An 18,255-nucleotide genomic window follows, 5' to 3' on the forward strand; every position below is an offset into this window, starting at 1 on the left:
TTTCAATTTATATATTACTCCGTACTATAAATTATAAAAAAAAAAAGGAGAAAAACCAATTAATAACTAACCAAATAAAACCTGATAAGATTCCTATCGAAGATCCTATCCTCTACACAAGCACACGACTACACGTCTACACGTGTGCTTTATATAAGTATCGGTCATATCAATGTAATTTAAAAAAAATGGAGGGAGTAAAACAACGCAAAAGTTAAGATTTGGTGGGTTATTTTAAAATTTCGTTACCTTAAAAATTAATGAAAAGAATACAAACCATTGATAATATTTTTGATGTTTACAATATAATAGTATGATTAATCTTTCCCTTTTTATAATTTTGTAACGGAAGGAAAAAAACCAAAAAACGGAAAACCGATAATAAAAATGGGTCCTGGAGTATTCGTTTTTTTACGCCTTTAAATAGCTGCACCCGCCTCCTCTTTCTCTCTCCTCCGTTGAAACGCGTACTCCAAATTCTCCATTAGAGCGCCTTTAGAGCTTTCTCTCCTCCGTTGAAGCAATTTCTAAGGTAAGATATATTTTATTCCTGATCAAATTGCAGATTATCAATTTTACTATCTAGGGTTTATCGTTGATTTAATTCCCAGTATAGTCAATTTAGGGTTCTTCTAAGGTGGATTCTTGAACTATTGATTATAAGTTACTCAAGTTATGAAAATTATAACGCTTGATTTTGTTGCTTAAATCTTTCTCTTTGCATTTTACGTTGATATTCTTTAGCAAGAATAATTTTATGTGATTGTTTGAGTCTAATTTGGTAATTGAGAGTTTGAGACAAATATGATTGCCTATTTGTTGCATTGTTCTTGCCTTATCGTGTACACAAGATGAACCCTTTTGAGGCTAATAGAGCCGAGCCGAGCACGAATATTTGAGGCTAGCCAAGCCTGCGTAAGCTCTGTTGAATTCGCTTGACCCAAAACCCTTATAAGAAGTTTGATGATTGATTAGGAAAACCCTTATAAACCCTTATAAGAAGTTTGATGATTAATTAGGGTTCAATACTATTGAATCAGTTCAACCATTTGCATTTCGCAGGCGTTTGTTGATAACCCTTTAATGTGAGGATGGAACTATGATTATGAGTATGACTATGACCTTTACTCCCTGGCTCAGGGACGGGCCTGGTCAAGCTGTGGGTATTTGATAACTGTCTAACGTTTCGAATTGTGAGTTACGGCTAGACATGTGTTCTGCTTAAGAAAAATGCAAAACAGTGTTTGTTATATTTCGTATTAGGTTGTAAGCATTCTCGTAGCTTTAAATTGTTGCTGTTTCCTTTTTTTTTTTATTTTTTTTTATTTTATTTTTTTATTTTTAAGTTGAGAGAATTATTGACAACCCTGTGAGTTAAACTGTTGAAGGCATGCACAGAGACTTCACAATATCTGAAATTCTTTCCAATAGTACTCCTTTTGGATGACATTGTCTTATTTCCCTTTTATTTCCTAGAATGATATTTGCCTTTTGTTTTGGAATGAGTACTTACTGAAAGTTTGAGACATTAGAAATACGGCTGGAATTTATGAGTTTACTATGTAACTATCTGAAGTTTTATGCGTATTCCTTAAATTTAAATGTACTTTCAATGTTAAGCAATGAGCTTTGTAACCAATTAACCTTTTCTTCTTGTCCTCCTTACCTCCTAGCACAATCTCATTTCACAGTGTCAGAATTGTTGCATTCACTTTCCAATTACAATCTTTGATCTCCCATCGTTTCTATAGGTTAGTCCCATATGCTATTTTGAGCGTTTAAAAAAGATATACCCATATTGAATATATTTGTTTTTTAACCTATTTTTGTTTCCTTATTATACGCTCATTGTCCCATTGAATTTCCCAATCATCCTTGATTCTATTGGGATTATTTTCCTAGATTTCCACCGACATAACTTCATTCATTGAATTCTTTTATTACTTCTTTCAGTTCCAGATTCTTCCACTTTCTTCTCTTTCTTTAACCTCTCAACGGTCTTTCACGGTACATGAAGAACCCTAGTTTTCTCTCTCAATTTTAAGGCTAATCCTTCATAATTCTCCTTAATTCTTCGACTTTGGTCAGTGAGACCAGATTTAACAAAGCTCTATGTTTATTTTGTGAAACCTTAACTTTCTTTCTCCTCATAATCTTGTATATCTGATACTAATTCGACTTGTGATTTGTTAATTATCAACGAAATTGTGTTTTCTGTCACTTTAATAGTTTAATGGTCTTTTAAGACTAAAACCTTGTCTTGATTGTTCTTTGTTGGGTCAGTTTGTTGTAGATCTGTTATTAACGTTGTTCTTCGTCGTTTTTCTCTTCTCAAATTACAACCATGAAGGACATGAATAATTCTGAGCGAAAATTTGCAGAATTCGGTCATTTCAATTTTCATAATTTTCCATATCTTTAACCAATCAGATTTCCCATCCACAAATTTTCTTGGTATGACAGGGTTCATATTCCTTTGAATTGATTAGGGTGAAAGTACAAATGCTTGCTATTTTTTACGATTCATTTTTTTTTAACTTTTATTTGCTCGATTTAAAAAAAAAAAAAAAAAAAAAATTCCGAAACCTTAAAATAAGTAGAAAAGACCAACTGCAAAAGATAAAAGTTGTATTTTAATTCTCATGATTTTTATTTAAATCTGATTGGTTAAAGCTTATGAAATGTTACATTTGATTGGTTAATTTAATGCTAGAGTAACATATGGAAACGGAGGGAATTGGTTAATTTCCTTATGAAATGTTACATTTGATTGGTTAATTGTAATGGTGGTGGATTGATGACTTGGCACTAAAATCCTAGCTAAGTCACATGCGCACCGCAATTATGGTTTATACTGTCCCCAAAAAAATAAGGAAATTGAATAAAGCAAAATTAGTAATGAACCGGAATGTAATTTAATGCTAGATTCATAAGATTCTTATTTTCTTATTTTACGTGATTGATTCCATATGCGACTAACATATGGAAACGGAGGGAGTTTATTTTGTGTCGCTTTCTTCCCAATATAACTGTCATCCAGTCCATCCAAAAGATTGTGCTTTAATGGAGATGTTATCGAAAAAAGATTATATTGTGTGAAAGCAATGACCGAAACATTACTTTTGTTTTCTTCAGTTGCTTTGAATGATTTAGATTTACAACTAACTACATAAGAATTTATACACTATCTTTCAGTCTTTTAAAAAGGCTATTTATAAGCACCAACCTCTTTTTAATTCAAACCTTTAGTGTCGAAGTGTGGAGCAAGTGGAACAGTGTCTTTAGTTAAAAAGGCAGTAGATGGACTAGATTTACTATTTTTTTTCTCATGGTGCATTGGATTTATTGATTTAATTTGTCACCTGAACAAGTTCTCCAAGTATTTTATGATAAGCTAAGGTTGATGATAATGACTAAAATGATGATTGGTATCATTGATGAAGTATTATTGATGTAATTAAAGCTTTATTACATCACTGGTTTGCATTATTTGGAGACTATTGCTCTTGGTAATGGTATCCAATGGTCATCAGTCCTCTGTGTGCCATGAGAATGAACCAATCTCATTCTTGTAGCTCATCATACCTGGGTGCTCTCTGTCCACTTGTCCAGTCATGTTATAGTTTCATACTATTTCAGTTCATAAACTTTTCTGATGTCTGGTTTACTATATTTCTTGTATAATCTAGTGTGTGTGTGTGTTTCCCCCCGCATGCACATTCTATGGGTTTTCTGTTTGTGTCGCATTTATTGCTTTCTTGGTCTTGTTTGAGGGTTGTATTGTGTATGATTGGCCACATGGTGACATGGGACATACTTTTCATTTATGGGTTTTCTAATCTGTGATTCATTCAGTCAGCCAGTTTAATGGAGTACAAAGTTCATGCATTTTTTTTCATACAGGGGTTTTAATTTTTTTTTTTTGGTTGCATTCTCAATTACTCTTTTTATGTGTCTTGTCTTGACTGTTCTTTTTCCAGTGTTGTTAGCCTCACGATATGGGGAAGAGAAAGTCAAGAGCTAAGCCTCCTCCAAAGAGCCTCAAACTTGATACTGTTTTTAGCTGCCCCTTCTGCAATCATGGGACCAGTGTAGAATGCCGCATGTAAGTATACTTTGCATGACTTGTGTTTTTCTGTTTGAGTTCATGAATCTAAAGAGGAAGTTAGATTTGCTGATTAAGTCCAGTTGTTCAATGGGTATAACTGTGTAAGTGCTTGTTTGGGTGACATGGAAAAGTATGAGAAGTCGAATTTCCTAGGAAGTGGAAAATATGAGGTGTTTGGTTGGAAAATATATAGGAATTTATAATATCTAAGAAGTACTTTACACAAATTGAAGAAAGAGGTAAGTGGAACTTCCTGTGTGTAGTTGGATTTTCTATGTTGCTCAAACTCTTCATTTTACCTCAAATGCCTGTGCAAAATCCTTGACACTCTTACATGGGTTATGGGTATGTACACCTAACACTTCACTTTGGCTAATAATAATTTTTTTAAAAAGCGAAGTATGTCACTTTGGACATGCACCTAAGTCTGTAGAGTATACAAGGAAAATAGCAAATCAGCAATGAATGAGGCAGATTAGTATACTTCCTTGGAAGTGTATTTAAGTATATCTATGGGCAAACAAAAATCCTAGGAAACGGTACTTCCTAACTTCCTATGTTCCAAACAAACACCCATAAAGTTGCATTAGGCTTCATTAGATAACAAATTAATTTTTGTCTTAGTCCAAAATGATGGAGTATTTATGTAGGAAGTAATAAAGGATAGAACTATAAGACCCAAGAAGTTGACAGTTTGACATGTTAACACCCATATACTTACTATATGACAGTTGAGTTTTGCATTGCTCATGAGTTAAAATTTGATCCCAGCTAAGCAAAAGCTCACAAACTGAATAATCTTGAAAGATCTGTTAGCCTGTTTCCTTCCAAATGCACCACCAAATCGCCTACAGAGCCGAGCCCTTTTTCAAACTTCAGCAAACCCACTTTCATCTTTTTTATCCAATCAACAAAAAATATCTTTATCGAATAGGGTTTAATAAAGTGTAGCACATCTTTTCTCCGAACAAGGTTGAAATGATATCACTTTTAAGCAATTAAAAGCCCTGCCTAGAGGAAATAATGAAATTAACATGAAGGGGAGAGTGAATAATGAATTTGACACAGCTATGTTCTAACCTTACCACGAGTCCACGATTATTTCTTTCTTTTTTGTGTTGTTTAGATCTTACTGTATTCATGAAGAATATTTTATAAAAGCAGTGTAATTGGGCTAAATTTTGAGCTGACATTTTATTACTTAACCTGCTTTATAGTGATATGAAGAACTTGATAGGCGAAGCCCAATGCAGGATCTGTCAAGAGAGCTTCAGCACTTCAATTACAGGTACTTTTCTGAGCCTTACTAATCGATCATCAACTCGCTCTACATGCTGTCTGGCTTTGCATAATTTAATTACATGCAACCGTGATTAAATTACAGAATTTTGCATGTCATTGGGTTCATTTTGAAATGATGAACAAGGACATATTCCAGCCAGTATTAATTCTGGACATCTTAGTGGGTTTGTAAATTGTTTGTTTTATTTATTTATTTATATATTTGTATTATTATTACTTTATGAAACCCATTTCTTTTTCAATAGTAGCGAGATTTTCCTGTCATTGGGATGATTATGGTTAGATGATCAATGAATAAAATTTTACCTAGTGGAACTGGTATTTGAATAATTTTTTATCTGGTCTCATGTTGGTAGATTAGTTGATTGTCCACTCAAAAGAAAAAAAAAAACCCCAAACCTGTTATGCTGCTTGTCACGGAATCTACCCACAATCTTTCTCTACTTGCTCTATTTCTCTATCCCGCTTTCCTTCCCTGTTAATCTGCTATGGCAAACGAGGTTGATATGTTGCTTGTTATATTGGCATATTAAAGCTGGCTAATGCTGTCCATTGCAAATTTTGGGTTCAATTCTTGTCTACTATTGTTTGTGTATAATTTGTGAGGATTTGAGTTTATCTGATTTTATTTTTTGTCCCTTTTCTTTTGGTGTCTGCAGCTCTGACTGAACCGGTTGACATGTAAGTCTTACTTGCTCAATATCTTGTGAGTTCTACTGTCTACTAAATCCTCTTTATCCTTACATTACTTTTGTATTTACAGATACAGTGAATGGATTGACGAGTGTGAGCGAGTCAATACTGTGGAAGATGATGCTGAATAATAAAATTACAAAGGGCAAGAAGGCTGTTGTTCTGTCCAATGAAATAATCGTCCCTTGCCCATTGTTTATGGTATGGATGTGCTGGATTAGTGGAACCATAACTACTAAAATGTGGACTGTATGTAAAACTTTGTATTATGGGAAATTCAGCATCTCATGTTCAGTGACTACATTAGGTCTTAGGTGCAGCAACTGGTTTGTTCTTGTAAGTTGTAATATATGTCATCTCGGTAGCATGCTTTCTGAATGTAACATGACTATAATACTGATCAGCCAAGAATACTCTGAAGTCTGAACTAGATGTTTGGCCTTATTTAAACTTTATATCAGTCCCCTCTAATATTTTATTTCGTACATGAATGAAAATTTTGGTTTAGCCTATAAAACTCGACAGCAACAATATTAGATTAGTTGTGACCGGCAGAGTTGAACTAACCCCTGGGAAAAAATTCCCTCAAGTCCGCTTGTTTTGGTTACCAAACAACAAAACAATGTAAAATAAGATCCTAAAGGAAAAACCCCAAGCCACTGTAATCAAGAAGCAATCTAATTTACTCAAGTCAGTAATGTCTAACTGCTGTAGTACATTAGAACCTGTCATCACACACGAGCCAGTCATGTTGAACCCTAGAATGTCGCTCATGCTCTCTAGTACTTTGCCCTTCGAAGCAAGCGGAGCATCCTTGAGGGGGGTGTTATCAAATATTTGGATCCCGCTAACTAAACACTTCATAGGGTTGTCAAATTCATTAATTAAAACCCCTTGATATGGATACTTAACCAGCGACATATAATGAAACCATATCCAATACTGTGGGATTTGACTTCGAGTTATAAAGAGTCCACTGAAGAGCGTAAATTGAGCCAAGAGGGTCACAACCAATACATACCCCATCAGAACATGGGGCACCAATGCAGACAGGAAGGTCACAAATGAATGTGCTGTCCAGAACGAGGCTAACATGAACCCGAAGAACCAAAGGAACCCCGAAAGCCCACCTCCTAACCTAACAGCCCAAAAGGTTATTGCAGAAAAAGAGAAGGAGAACAAGATCAGAGATGGGAGGGCAGTGATGACATTAGAGAGAACATAGGAAGATCTTCTGTAAGTGTTATTTGAAGTTTCTCTCATAAAGACCGACCTCTCTTGAATAAAATGAGGAATGGCTTCAGCACAAATGAAGAATGTTGTGACTATAGCAGCAGCAAAGAATCCTAGCCGTTCTTGTATTCCTTTAGGAGAGTCATCTAACCTCCAAAACACGGTAGCTAGCATTGCACCAGCAAGGATCACTGCACCAAACCGAAACCTGAATGATTTAGGCATTCTTTTTGAGTTGAGCAATGATCTTTTCGCGAGCACATAGGTCTCAACCCAAATTGGATTGGAAAACTCAGGAACCATTATACTTGACGATGCTAAGAATTTGCTTTCTGAAATCCTTGCATTTACTGCATCAGTGAAGGACAAAGCTGATAAATCAGTGGCAACCTCTGAATGATTATTGTTATTCCTCCTTTGGCAAGATTTGTTAAATTCCACCAAACTTGTGACACCACCAGGAGTATCCTTGAGCTCGGAGATGAGATCAAGAGCAAACTCGGCCTTGTTTACATTTCCTAAAATCGAGTGACTACATGCTGCAAAAAACTCTGTGATACCTGAAGGCGAGCCACTATAGACTGCTTGTCCTTCAGAAAGAATGATCAGAAAATCCATGATGCTTAGAAGCCGAGAACTAGGCTGATGTACTGACAAGATCACAACGCTCCCCCTTCGAGCAATGCTCTGCAGAACACAGGCCACTAAGAAGGCATTTGTCGAGTCTAAACCTGAAGTAGGCTCATCTAACAGCAAGATAGCTGGGTCACGAATGATTTCAATGCCAATCGAAACTCGTTTCCTTTCACCCCCAGAGATTCCTCTATGCTCAACATCTCCAATCACTGTCTTAGCAGCCTGCCTTAGCCTGAGTTGGCTGATTAGTCCTTGAATTCTCGCTCTCTTCTTCGACTTTGACAGAGTTCTTGGCAGGCAAAACTCTGCGAAATACATAAAAGTCTCCTCTACTGTTAGCCCTGAAAATAAGATAACATCCTGCATAACATAAGCTGATTTTGATTTCAGAATGTTGGCATTAGACCTCAAAACTTCTTGGCCATTCAAAGTTACTGACCCTCTTAATCTTTCCTTCGATATTCGACCCGCCAATGCATCAATTAAGGTTGATTTTCCAGACCCACTAGCACCCAAAACTGCCATGATTTGCCCCTCTTTCACTTCCCCTGATATGTCATGCAACAACAGCTTTTCTTCAGAGTAATTTCTTGAAGCATTTCTATAACATACATGTGTTAGTTTTGGGTGTATTTTGACACTATATGTTAGGCTTTTGAATGCAAGTATAAATGGGTTTGATGGTAGTGTTGTGATTTCAGCATCATTAAGCTCAGTTATCTGTTTCATATTTTCAATTAGTGAAGATAAAATTTTGCTTACTTTGTCAAATGATGAGGCAGTGAGGCACTAATATTAAGTTGTTAATTACAAGTAGTAGATAAAAACTCTCGAGATGCATTATGATTTAGCTTGGAATTTTTTATTGCATCATTTTGGCTTTGGTATCAAGTTGTTCAAATTTCTAGCATGTGAACTAAGAGGTAAAGTTCAAATTCATGTTTTTCTTTGTACAAATAAGATGATGTTAATTAAGATAATATATTCAAGATAAAAAAAATATTAGTGATATTAATTAAGATACAAACTTCGTATTAAAATAAGGGTTTTCTTGACTAACATCACGTTCAAGACATTAACTAGGTTACAAATAGTGTACTTTATATATCTTACATTCAGTTAAATATTGCTAAACGCTTGAGAGTATAGGGGGAGGTAAGGGAGTCCTCTACTCTCAAGCAAATGTAATTGGTAGGGTTCGAACTTGTGACTTTGGTGAGATCCCCACCAACTTCACCAAGCTTTAATTTGCTTAGTACTATACTACTTTGTATATCGGTGATGACATTGATAGATATTTGTATAGTCGTATCTCATACTCTATTATAGGCAAAATTATTACTTAAAGTAACAGTCTACCAATAAACAGTTAAAAAATTGTACTCCCTCCGTATTTAAATTAATGAAACGTTTTGACTTTTTATACTATGTATGTAATTCACTTTGACTAATGTTAGTGGTTTATAGCTAAGAGTAATTATAACCTTATGAGTATTCTGAATACGGAATTGTTCCAATAAATAATTTATTAATATTAATTATTATAATTTTACTTAAAACAAGTAATACTTAGTTGAAGTATTGCATTGACATACGATGCGTGAACACGAGAAATGTTTACTTATTTCTACATGAAGGGAGTATTTTATTTATAATTTAGATCTTGCTAACAAACGCCCCCAGGGCGTTAAATAAGCATTTAAACTATTACCTAAAGTGGTATTAATTTGGATAAGCATGACAGAATCAAGCGTCGATCGGTGTAATCAATGTTAATTTTTAATTTAATTCTTCTACTTTTAGCTATCTTATCCAACACCCCAGGACATTCGTCTGCTTTTTTGTTATAATTTTGCCATTTGAAATACATGTTTGGTTTATTAGAGCACCCACAATGGTGGGGTGGCTCACAATTTTCTCTTCCCTACTTTTCCCCCTCCACATCATATTTCACTATCTCGAGTCACCCTCTTAAGTCACTCCCTTTATTTTTCCTACAATGGTGAGTAACCCCACCATACTCTCTCCTACTTTTATCAATACCCCACCATGTTTTGTCTCTCTTACCAATGTAGTTTATGTTTAATTATTCTTCTAATAAACATATTAGTCGAACAATGACATCTATAAGTTCTTGAATTTGTCATTAATTTAGTTTACGTAATAATTATTTGTAATAATTATCAAAGTATTCGTAATAATTACATGATTAATTTAAATATTATAAAAAAATATTGAAGACTTAACTATTATTACTCGTAAAATAACAATATCACATTTAATTCATAGACGGAATTGAAAAGAACACGGGAAAACATAACAATGAAAAAAAAACATTACATAAGAAAATAATTATCCGACTACTTGATATCGTCATTCATTACCAAAACGACTCTATACGTGCTCAACCAAGTCTTTTTTCAATGACACACGAGTCTCCCTGTCTCGGACATTATTTCTATTTGTTATGTAACCCGCTAAACTGAGATTACGTAGTCGTCCTTCTCTCACAGTGAATGGTTGGTTAATATCTTGGTTTGAAGATCCGGCTATATTTTGAGGTTGATCAGTGATAAATTCAGATGCATCGTAATGCAAATAGTTCTCTTGCTCATCTTCAACAATCATATTAAGCATGATAATGCATGCCATTATAATTTTCCATAGGATTTCTGTCGACCATCACTAGTGGAAAAATTGTCATTTGTAACACCCTATTCGTAACGGACATGATAAATTTCGTTACGAAAAGAGTAATTGTAACTGGCAAAATATATGACCGTTACGGAAAAAAGTCATTTGTAACGGACAAATAATTTCCCGATACGAATAGTTAATATTCGTAACGGACAAATAAATGCCCGTTACGAATAATTAATATTTGTATCTGGTAAATATTAAGTCCGTTACGCCGAAGTCAAGCGCTAGGGTTTAATACTCGTGAATCTCTTTCGCCGCTTTTTTTCCTCAACGCTCTCCTCTCTCTCTCTCTCTCTCTCTCTCTCTCTCTCTCATCCTTTCTCTTATCTTCTTTCTCAATCTCTCTCTCTCTCTCTCTCCTCCTTCCTCATCTTTTTTCTCTTCTTCCTCTGTTCATGTTCACGGCACGTCGGGCGGTCGGTCTTAGGAACGATGGCAGTGGCGCAAGGAGCTGATACAAACCTACTTCTCGTCATTTCCCCCCTCGCGAAATGATTCTCCTTGAAGGTTCGTGTTTTTTTCTCCTTTTCTCTTTAAATAATTTCATTATTTCGTGTTTTTATTTTTCTCAAATTTACAATTTCATGTTTTTTGAACCCAAGGGTTTTCAGATTTTCGATTTTAATTCAATATCCCTCCATAGAAATAGTTCCTTTCTCAAAACATGCAGCACCGCAATTACTGAATTTTGACAACATTTCATTGTCAGATTTCTTGAAATCATATAGATCTGTGTTTTTCTTATTCGTGTTGAAAGGTTTCCATCATCGCCTTTTGTATATCGTATTTGTAATTTCGTCATCTTCAAATCGTTTTGTATTTGAAATAATTTCTGGGTATTCTTCATCTTTTCATTTTTCTAGGTTCAAGGATTTTAATTTATCGATTGTCAATTGTCTGTTGTTGATTTGAATGTTTGGGATCTGCAACTCGTTTAATGTCAAATAGATTTTCTGGGTTCTATTAATTTTTCCCTAAAATTTAATTGTCTCTTATTTTTTTGGGTTTCATTAATTTATATTTTTCTTTTGATAAAATTCTTTATTATTTCACTAAATTTAATATTCTAGAAATAATTTTGTAGTTGAAGGTAATAATAATGGCGAAAGCAAGCAAAAGAACGCAGTAGAAGGACAGGGCAGAAACATAACATCTTTAAATGATATTGGTAATCTTGTTACAATTCGAGATGTTAAAGGCAAACTAAAAGACCAATAACAAGGTTTTCCCCAAATCAATTGAAATTCGTATATTATTTTTTTCAAATTGAATTCGATTATTTATAATTGAATTTGTAAACCCTAAATTTATGCTAACTTTGTTTGCAGGAGTTTTAAGGCCAGATTACTTGCTAATGCACAGGCTGGTGGAGATAACAAGATCAAGGTCTAATAATAGCATTTTCATTAACTTTTTGTGTGGGTGTTGAAATTTTTATTGGGATATAAGTGCAAAGGTTGTGCCGTGTGATTCAGGTTTCTGCTATCCTATCTTCTTTTTTATTATTTTAATGCAATTTGCTAAATGTGAAATGGTGTAACTGTGGTTGTGATTTGTGAATCATCATTATGTAGTGTCTGCAATGCTCATATGTGAGGGCATAGCTATATCTGATCTTTTTTCTTAAAAAATATTAGACCGACTCTTTGCTTTATAAGTTGGATTTTGTGGCCATTTTGGCAGTGTATGAGATTTGATTGCGGGATTAGATATTCAAGATGTTACATTGCTGTTGTTGGATATGACTGTTGAGATCTTTATAAGGATATAATAGAAATATAGAATTGAATACAAATACAAATTTATAATGTTGGAGGCATGATCAACATGTAAAGAACCTGTTGCTAGGCTATTAAGTGTAAAAAATCATTGGATGGATTGTTCTGCATCTGACAGTGTTTGATATTTTGCATAATTTTATTACATGACTTGGCTTGGGAATGGAGAGTGAATTAAGCGAATGGAGGCCTATCTGAGAAAATATTACGTACGTATGTTAATTTATGTCATAGCCCAATAGAGTGATTCTCTTCTTGTGAACTTTCAGAGGCTTGGCCCAGCTGCAGCCCAATTAAATGGCGTACTCTATGTTGTTAATGGATATGATGGTTGTGAATACTTAAGGTAAGTTACAATGCCTCTACATTCCTTGTCTTCCATTGTTAATTGTGTGATGTATAATGTCTTTACATTCCTTTTTTTTTCTTTTTTTTTTTGAAATCTGTTGTGATATTTAGGAGTCACATGGAGGTTTCTGTGTTAGTGTTTCAAAATGTCATATATGTCACGCTTTATCAAAAAACCAAGGCATATTAAGACTATATATCTAGAAGATATTGGATTTCTAAGGTCAAATCATTTACCAAGCCACCAATTGTACGTTGCAAGTGCAAGATTATTATGAGTTGTGACAAGATCATCGGGATATTATTGGAGACGCTACAATTATAACTTAAGATATTAGATCATTTATGCAAATTTTTAAGATTAGACTCATGTCATGGGGAGGCCACACAACTTGCAAACTTTTTATCAAAATAATTCTGACATATTTCTTTGAGCGTTTTTTTTTTTTTTTTTTTTTTTTTTTTTTTTTTTTTTTTTTTTTTAATAATAAATCTTTGAGAATTTTCTGAAGTAATTTATTTTTGTGGCTCCTCATTACTGGTTTATTCATGACCCTGTATTTCTACTTTGCAGTTCCTTGTCAGATGTTATTTCTGTTTGTTAAAAAAATTTAGACTGTCGCTAATAAGCAAAATGCTAGAAGTAATAACACTAATAACTTAGCTCATATGTTGGTTTTCTGTTTCGTTGTTTTGAGTTGGCCACGTACATTGCTATGATGCCTGAAGACGCTTATGATTCTCTCCTTGCCCTGTTGTTCCCACTAGCAAATCAGAATTTACCTATTTTTATGCTTTTATTATGTACCATTTTTGCCTACTTGGACATTTATTTGTTGTCAATTTTTGTTCTCTAGCTTCTGTTCTTTTCCTTATTCTTGTTTGGTTTTCTAGCAGTTTGCTCCAGTTCATCAGCCTCAACATGAGATCAGAAATTTGAAGCAAGTGTTCAAGAACCAGGAATATTATTTATGTAGTAGCTTTTGACTCATGTTAGGGAGTTGTTTGTAAAGTCAATTTGGACATTTGTAAAAGTTGTATATTTGATTTTATAATTAATTAAATTTTACATTTATTATTATTGAATTTTGATAATAATTAAAATTTGGCATCATATATAGCAGAATGTCAGGTTAGCAGGTAGACTAGCAGGTACCTGCTGCTTTTTTATTTTTTTATTATTTTTTTTTAAATTTGGCTTCAATTGTATTCGTAACGGGCAGTCAAATTGTCCGTTACAAATAACCCGTTATTCGTAACGGGCAGTCAAATTGTCCGTTACAAATAACCCGTTATTCGCGCCCGTTACGAATAACATAGCCTATCCGTAACGGCAGCATACGTAACGCCCGTTGCCCGTTACGGATAGGCTATTTTTGCCCGTTACGGATAGCTATTTTTCCACTAGTGCATGCGAGAGCTGCTTGTCGTATTATTGCGAATCGAGCTTGTAACACTCCGAAGGCACGCTCAACATCTTTGCAATAACTTTCTTGCTTCCTCGTAAATAATCTTTGCTTAGCAGTTTGTGGAAGCTTGATGGCTGGGATAAATGCTGCCCATTTTGGATATATACCATCTGTAAGGTAGAACTACTAAAATTCGGTTGAATTGCGACCGTTTTTCTACGACCGTCATGAAAACGGTCGCAAAAATTGATATTTGCGACCGTTTTTAAGCGGTCGCAAATTTGCGACCGTTTTTAAGCGGTCGCAAATTTGCGACCGTTTTGTAAGCGGTCGCAAAATTACGACCGTTTATGGGCTATAAAACGGTCGCAAAGGTAATTAAATATATTTTAAAAATAAAATTCATGTGAAAATTTATTCAAAATTAAATTAATTCTGTTACGACCGTTAGTAGCGGTCGCAATATGTGTTAATTACGACCGTTTGAGAAACGGTCGCAAAATTACGACCGGCATACCGGTCGCAAAATGCGTAAATTACGACCGTTTGGTAAACGGTCGCAAAATTACGACCACCATACCGGTCGCAAAAGTGTTTTATTAATTTTTTTTAAAAAAGGGTATATAAGGAGATCACCCAAACCCTATTAGAACTACATCCGTCACACGCATCCTCTATCCTCTCTCTCTCCTCACGCATCCTCTTCTCCTCTCTCTTTTTCTCACACCCTTCTTCTTTCTCTCTCTTCTCTTTCCTCTTTCCACCTCCTTGTGAACAACCCTCATCTCATGAATCCTCTTCTCCTCATCTTTTTCTCCTTCTCTCGCATCTCTTCTCTTCACCAACCCGAATGAAATAGAGCAGCCACCGTCACAAGCAAAGCCAACCGTTAAAAGCAACACGCTAGTTTGGTGTTTATGGTCAAATTCGACCTTAAAAATTCCAAATCTGGAGTTTTCTTGGTCGAATTTGACCATATTAACCTAAAGAGGAAGATAGATTATGAAAGGTATGTTTATTTTTCGAAAATTTTGTTTGTTTTCAAATTTTGTAGTTGAATTTCGTTTTCCCTTCGAATTTCCATGTTTGTTTGATTTTGTTATCGATTTTTGTTTGCGTTTCTGTTCCAATTCCTTTGATTTTGGTTTTATTTTGAGTTTTTGTTAATTCTGTTCGAATTTGTTCGAATTTCATAGATTTTTGGTTTGATTTTGAGCTCGAACTTGTCGAATTAAGGTTCGAATTGGTGGGTTTAATTGTTGAATTTTGGTTCGATTTATGAGGGTTTTATTTCGTTTTTTGTTTGATTTTTTGTCGAATTTTTTGTTCGATTATGTGGGTTTAATTGTTCTGTGTTTATTTTTTTTGGGTTGAATTTTTGGCCGATTTTTTTTATTTAATTTTTGTTCGTTTTTTGGTTTAATTTATGAGCATTTTATTTGTGGGTTAATTGTTTTGATAAATTTGGATTTTTTTTCGAAATTGTTTGATTTTTGTAGGTGATTTTTTTTACTGTTTTTCTGTGTTAAGGGTGAGTGGTGGTGGGTATTGGTGGGCGAAGGTAATGGTGGGTAGAGGGCGGCAGAGGCGGCTACTGGTTGTTTAGGGTGGGCAGTGGTGGGTGTTTGGGTGGGATCTGGGTTAAGGGTGTGGGTGGGATCTGGGTTAAGGGTGTGGGTGGGTGGGTTTTTTTCTTTTTTTTTTGTTTTTGTTAAAACTTTTAGTGACGGCTTATGACGGTCGCTAAATTCAATATTTGCGACCGTTTCATAAGGCGGTCGCAATTTCTAATATTTGCGACCGTTTTTGAAACGGTCGTTGAAAATAGGGAAAACGGCTGTAAAAAATCTACGACCGTCAAACAGTCGTAATATTTTTTTTTTTTTGCGACCAAGATAATAGCGAACGCCATGTTGCGACCGTTGACGGTCGCAATTATGTTTTGCGACCGTTTTTACTATTTTTTGCGACCGTTTGCGCCGGTCGCAATTTGGCCAATTTTTAGTAGTGTAGTATCCCATATTGTATCTATTTCCATTCACATTAAAACTCACCTATGGGGCTCGACCTTCACAAATATCATCGAACATTGGCGACCGTTGGAGGACATTTATATCATTTAGTGAACCAGGTGTGCCAAAAAAAGCATGCCATATCCACAAGTCTTTGGAAGCAACAACTTCTAAAATTATGGTCGCAGTTTTACTTCTTCCTTGGTACATTCCTTTCCATGCACGTGGACAATTTTTTTCCACTCCCAATGCATGCAGTCAATGCTCCCCAGCATACCAGGGAATCCACGAACATTACTTTCACGAAGAAGTCGCTCTACATCTGAAGGTGTTGCCCTCCTCAGGTACTCTTGTCCAAATTTAGAGATAACCCCTTCAACAAAGTGTTGGAGACAATCTCTTGCTGTACTTGCCGCAATTTTGAGGTATTCATCAACTGCATCGGCTGCTGTACCATAAGCCAACATCCTCATTGCCGCAGTGCATTTTTGAAAAGCCGAAGCACCAAGTCTTCCAGTGGCATCAGGCCTTTGTCAAAAGTATTCGTTACTTTCGCTTAGATGTTCAACAATGCGCGTGAAAACGTGTTTACGCATGCGAAATCTTCGACGAAACAAATCTTCATTATAAAGTGGTTTGAGACTGAAGTAGTCGTTATATAACCGTGTATCAGCATCTTCACGATCTCTTGGTACGTACCACCTTTTCTTCTCAGGACCGGGAGTGAATGGGACCTGAAAAGTAGAGGTGACAAGGGGGACAACAGCTGAATTGATTGCTTCCTCAATTAATTCTTCTTCCTTACGCCTCTGAGTAACTGATTCGTGCCACTCAACATAGTCGTTCACCATATAATCGAAAATACCAGAACTTGATGAACTAGATGAATTTGAATCAGAATTCATTCTTCGGTATATATGGTAAGAGTAGTGTTTAGTGTGAGACTGTTTTTGTGAGGAAGGGTATTTTTGGTTGTGTGTTGAACTACAAAGTGAATAGGACTTATATAGAAATTTGTAAATGATTTTAAAACAATTACAGATGAGATAATGTATGGGCACAAAAAAAGTAGAAGATGAGATTTCTGATAAGGTTTTCAGATTTCTATCCAATTACAAAAAAAGCATGTATTGGCACACAACTCTAGATGATGAGATGTTTTGATCATTCTGATCATATATCCTGATTTCTATCCAATTACGAATTATTTTATATGCACGCAACTGTAGAAGATGAGATTTCTGATAAGGTTTGCATATTTCCATCCAACTGCAAACCAATGTTTGTGCCCATATCTCTAGAAGATGAGATTAAAGAGAATGACTTCAATTATATTTAAATAGCATTAATTAAAACAAGTTTTACATATGCTTAGAAAACAATTGTTAAATCATACCAAATGAACAACAACATAAATTAAGACAAACATTGAAGAAGCTTAAACTAACTTAAAATAATATTAAACTAACAACATGAATAACTAGCCTAAAAGGTGGCTGAACTCCTCTTTCAATTTCTGAAATAGTTGTTGGTCGTCCGCAGAGAGGTTTGGTTTTGCAAGTAGAACACTAAATAACTTGAACCTCTTTTCCTCCTCTTTCCTCTTTTTCTTCTCAACATCTCGCTCCTTTTGATAATCCAACATTTGTTGCGCTACATCAGCTCGCTTCTCATCAACACTTTTGTATTGCTCCTTCATCACATTCTTCTCTGATAGGGCTTGAGTAAACGAATCTAAACTACTAATTCCAGAACTAGCTACAGATTTACCTTTTATTTTTGCCTTTTTCACCCCATCTGGACGTCCACGCCGACCTACTTCCGTTGGAGTATCTGGTTCTGATCTTTTGGAGCTATCACTTTCACTAGTATTCGACATTTGCTTGTTTGTTGGCCCCCATTTATCATATCTTTTTAACACATCCCATATACTGATTAAAGTGAACCGGGCTCCGTTACATGATGCACTATACATTTCTTGAGCTTCAGTCATGACATTGTAAGTGTTGGTACCACTTGCATTTCTACGTTGTGCC

General features: G+C 35.1%; 1 protein-coding gene, 1 long non-coding RNA gene and 1 pseudogene across 3 annotated transcripts; 2 read left to right on the forward strand and 1 right to left on the reverse strand.

Annotated features, from left to right (window-relative positions):
- Nucleotides 1-375: 375 nt before the first annotated feature.
- On the forward strand, nucleotides 376-6,566 carry LOC145636236 (transcription elongation factor 1 homolog). The gene is made up of 5 exons (XM_081687737.1): nucleotides 376-532; nucleotides 3,981-4,105; nucleotides 5,326-5,396; nucleotides 6,070-6,091; nucleotides 6,174-6,566. Exons 2-5 carry the CDS (start codon nucleotides 3,999-4,001, stop codon nucleotides 6,232-6,234), a joined length of 261 nt encoding a protein of 86 aa, XP_081543863.1. The 5' UTR covers nucleotides 376-532; nucleotides 3,981-3,998; the 3' UTR covers nucleotides 6,235-6,566.
- A 122-nt stretch (nucleotides 6,567-6,688) lies between these two features.
- Nucleotides 6,689-10,624, reverse strand: LOC145637190 (ABC transporter G family member 6 pseudogene; annotated as a pseudogene).
- Nucleotides 10,625-10,976: 352 nt separating this feature from the next.
- LOC145635179 (uncharacterized) lies at nucleotides 10,977-13,879 on the forward strand. Of its 2 annotated transcripts, none has more exons than XR_014113803.1 (5): nucleotides 10,977-11,179; nucleotides 11,757-11,894; nucleotides 12,001-12,147; nucleotides 12,720-12,796; nucleotides 13,693-13,879. It is a non-coding gene; the product is annotated as an uncharacterized LOC145635179 (long non-coding RNA). The 2 variants fall into 2 exon arrangements; XR_014113802.1 differs by having other exon boundaries at nucleotides 10,978-11,179; nucleotides 13,696-13,879.
- Nucleotides 13,880-18,255: the final 4,376 nt, after the last annotated feature.

Source organism: Chenopodium album, chromosome 6 (genome assembly GCF_948465745.1).
Source record: "Chenopodium album chromosome 6, dcCheAlbu1.1, whole genome shotgun sequence".
NCBI classification, from domain to species: Eukaryota; Viridiplantae; Streptophyta; class Magnoliopsida; order Caryophyllales; family Amaranthaceae; genus Chenopodium; species Chenopodium album.

What these genes read in the sequence shown, in the direction of transcription:
- LOC145636236 (XM_081687737.1), top strand. Translation starts at nt 3,999, where the DNA reads ATGGGGAAGAGAAAGTCAAGAGCTAAGCCTCCTCCAAAGAGCCTCAAA. An exon ending in ACCAGTGTAGAATGCCGCAT is followed by an intron (nt 4,106 to 5,325) that starts GTAAGTATACTT and finishes CCTGCTTTATAG; the next exon opens with TGATATGAAGAACTTGATAG. An exon ending in CTGACTGAACCGGTTGACAT is followed by an intron (nt 6,092 to 6,173) that starts GTAAGTCTTACT and finishes TTGTATTTACAG; the next exon opens with ATACAGTGAATGGATTGACG.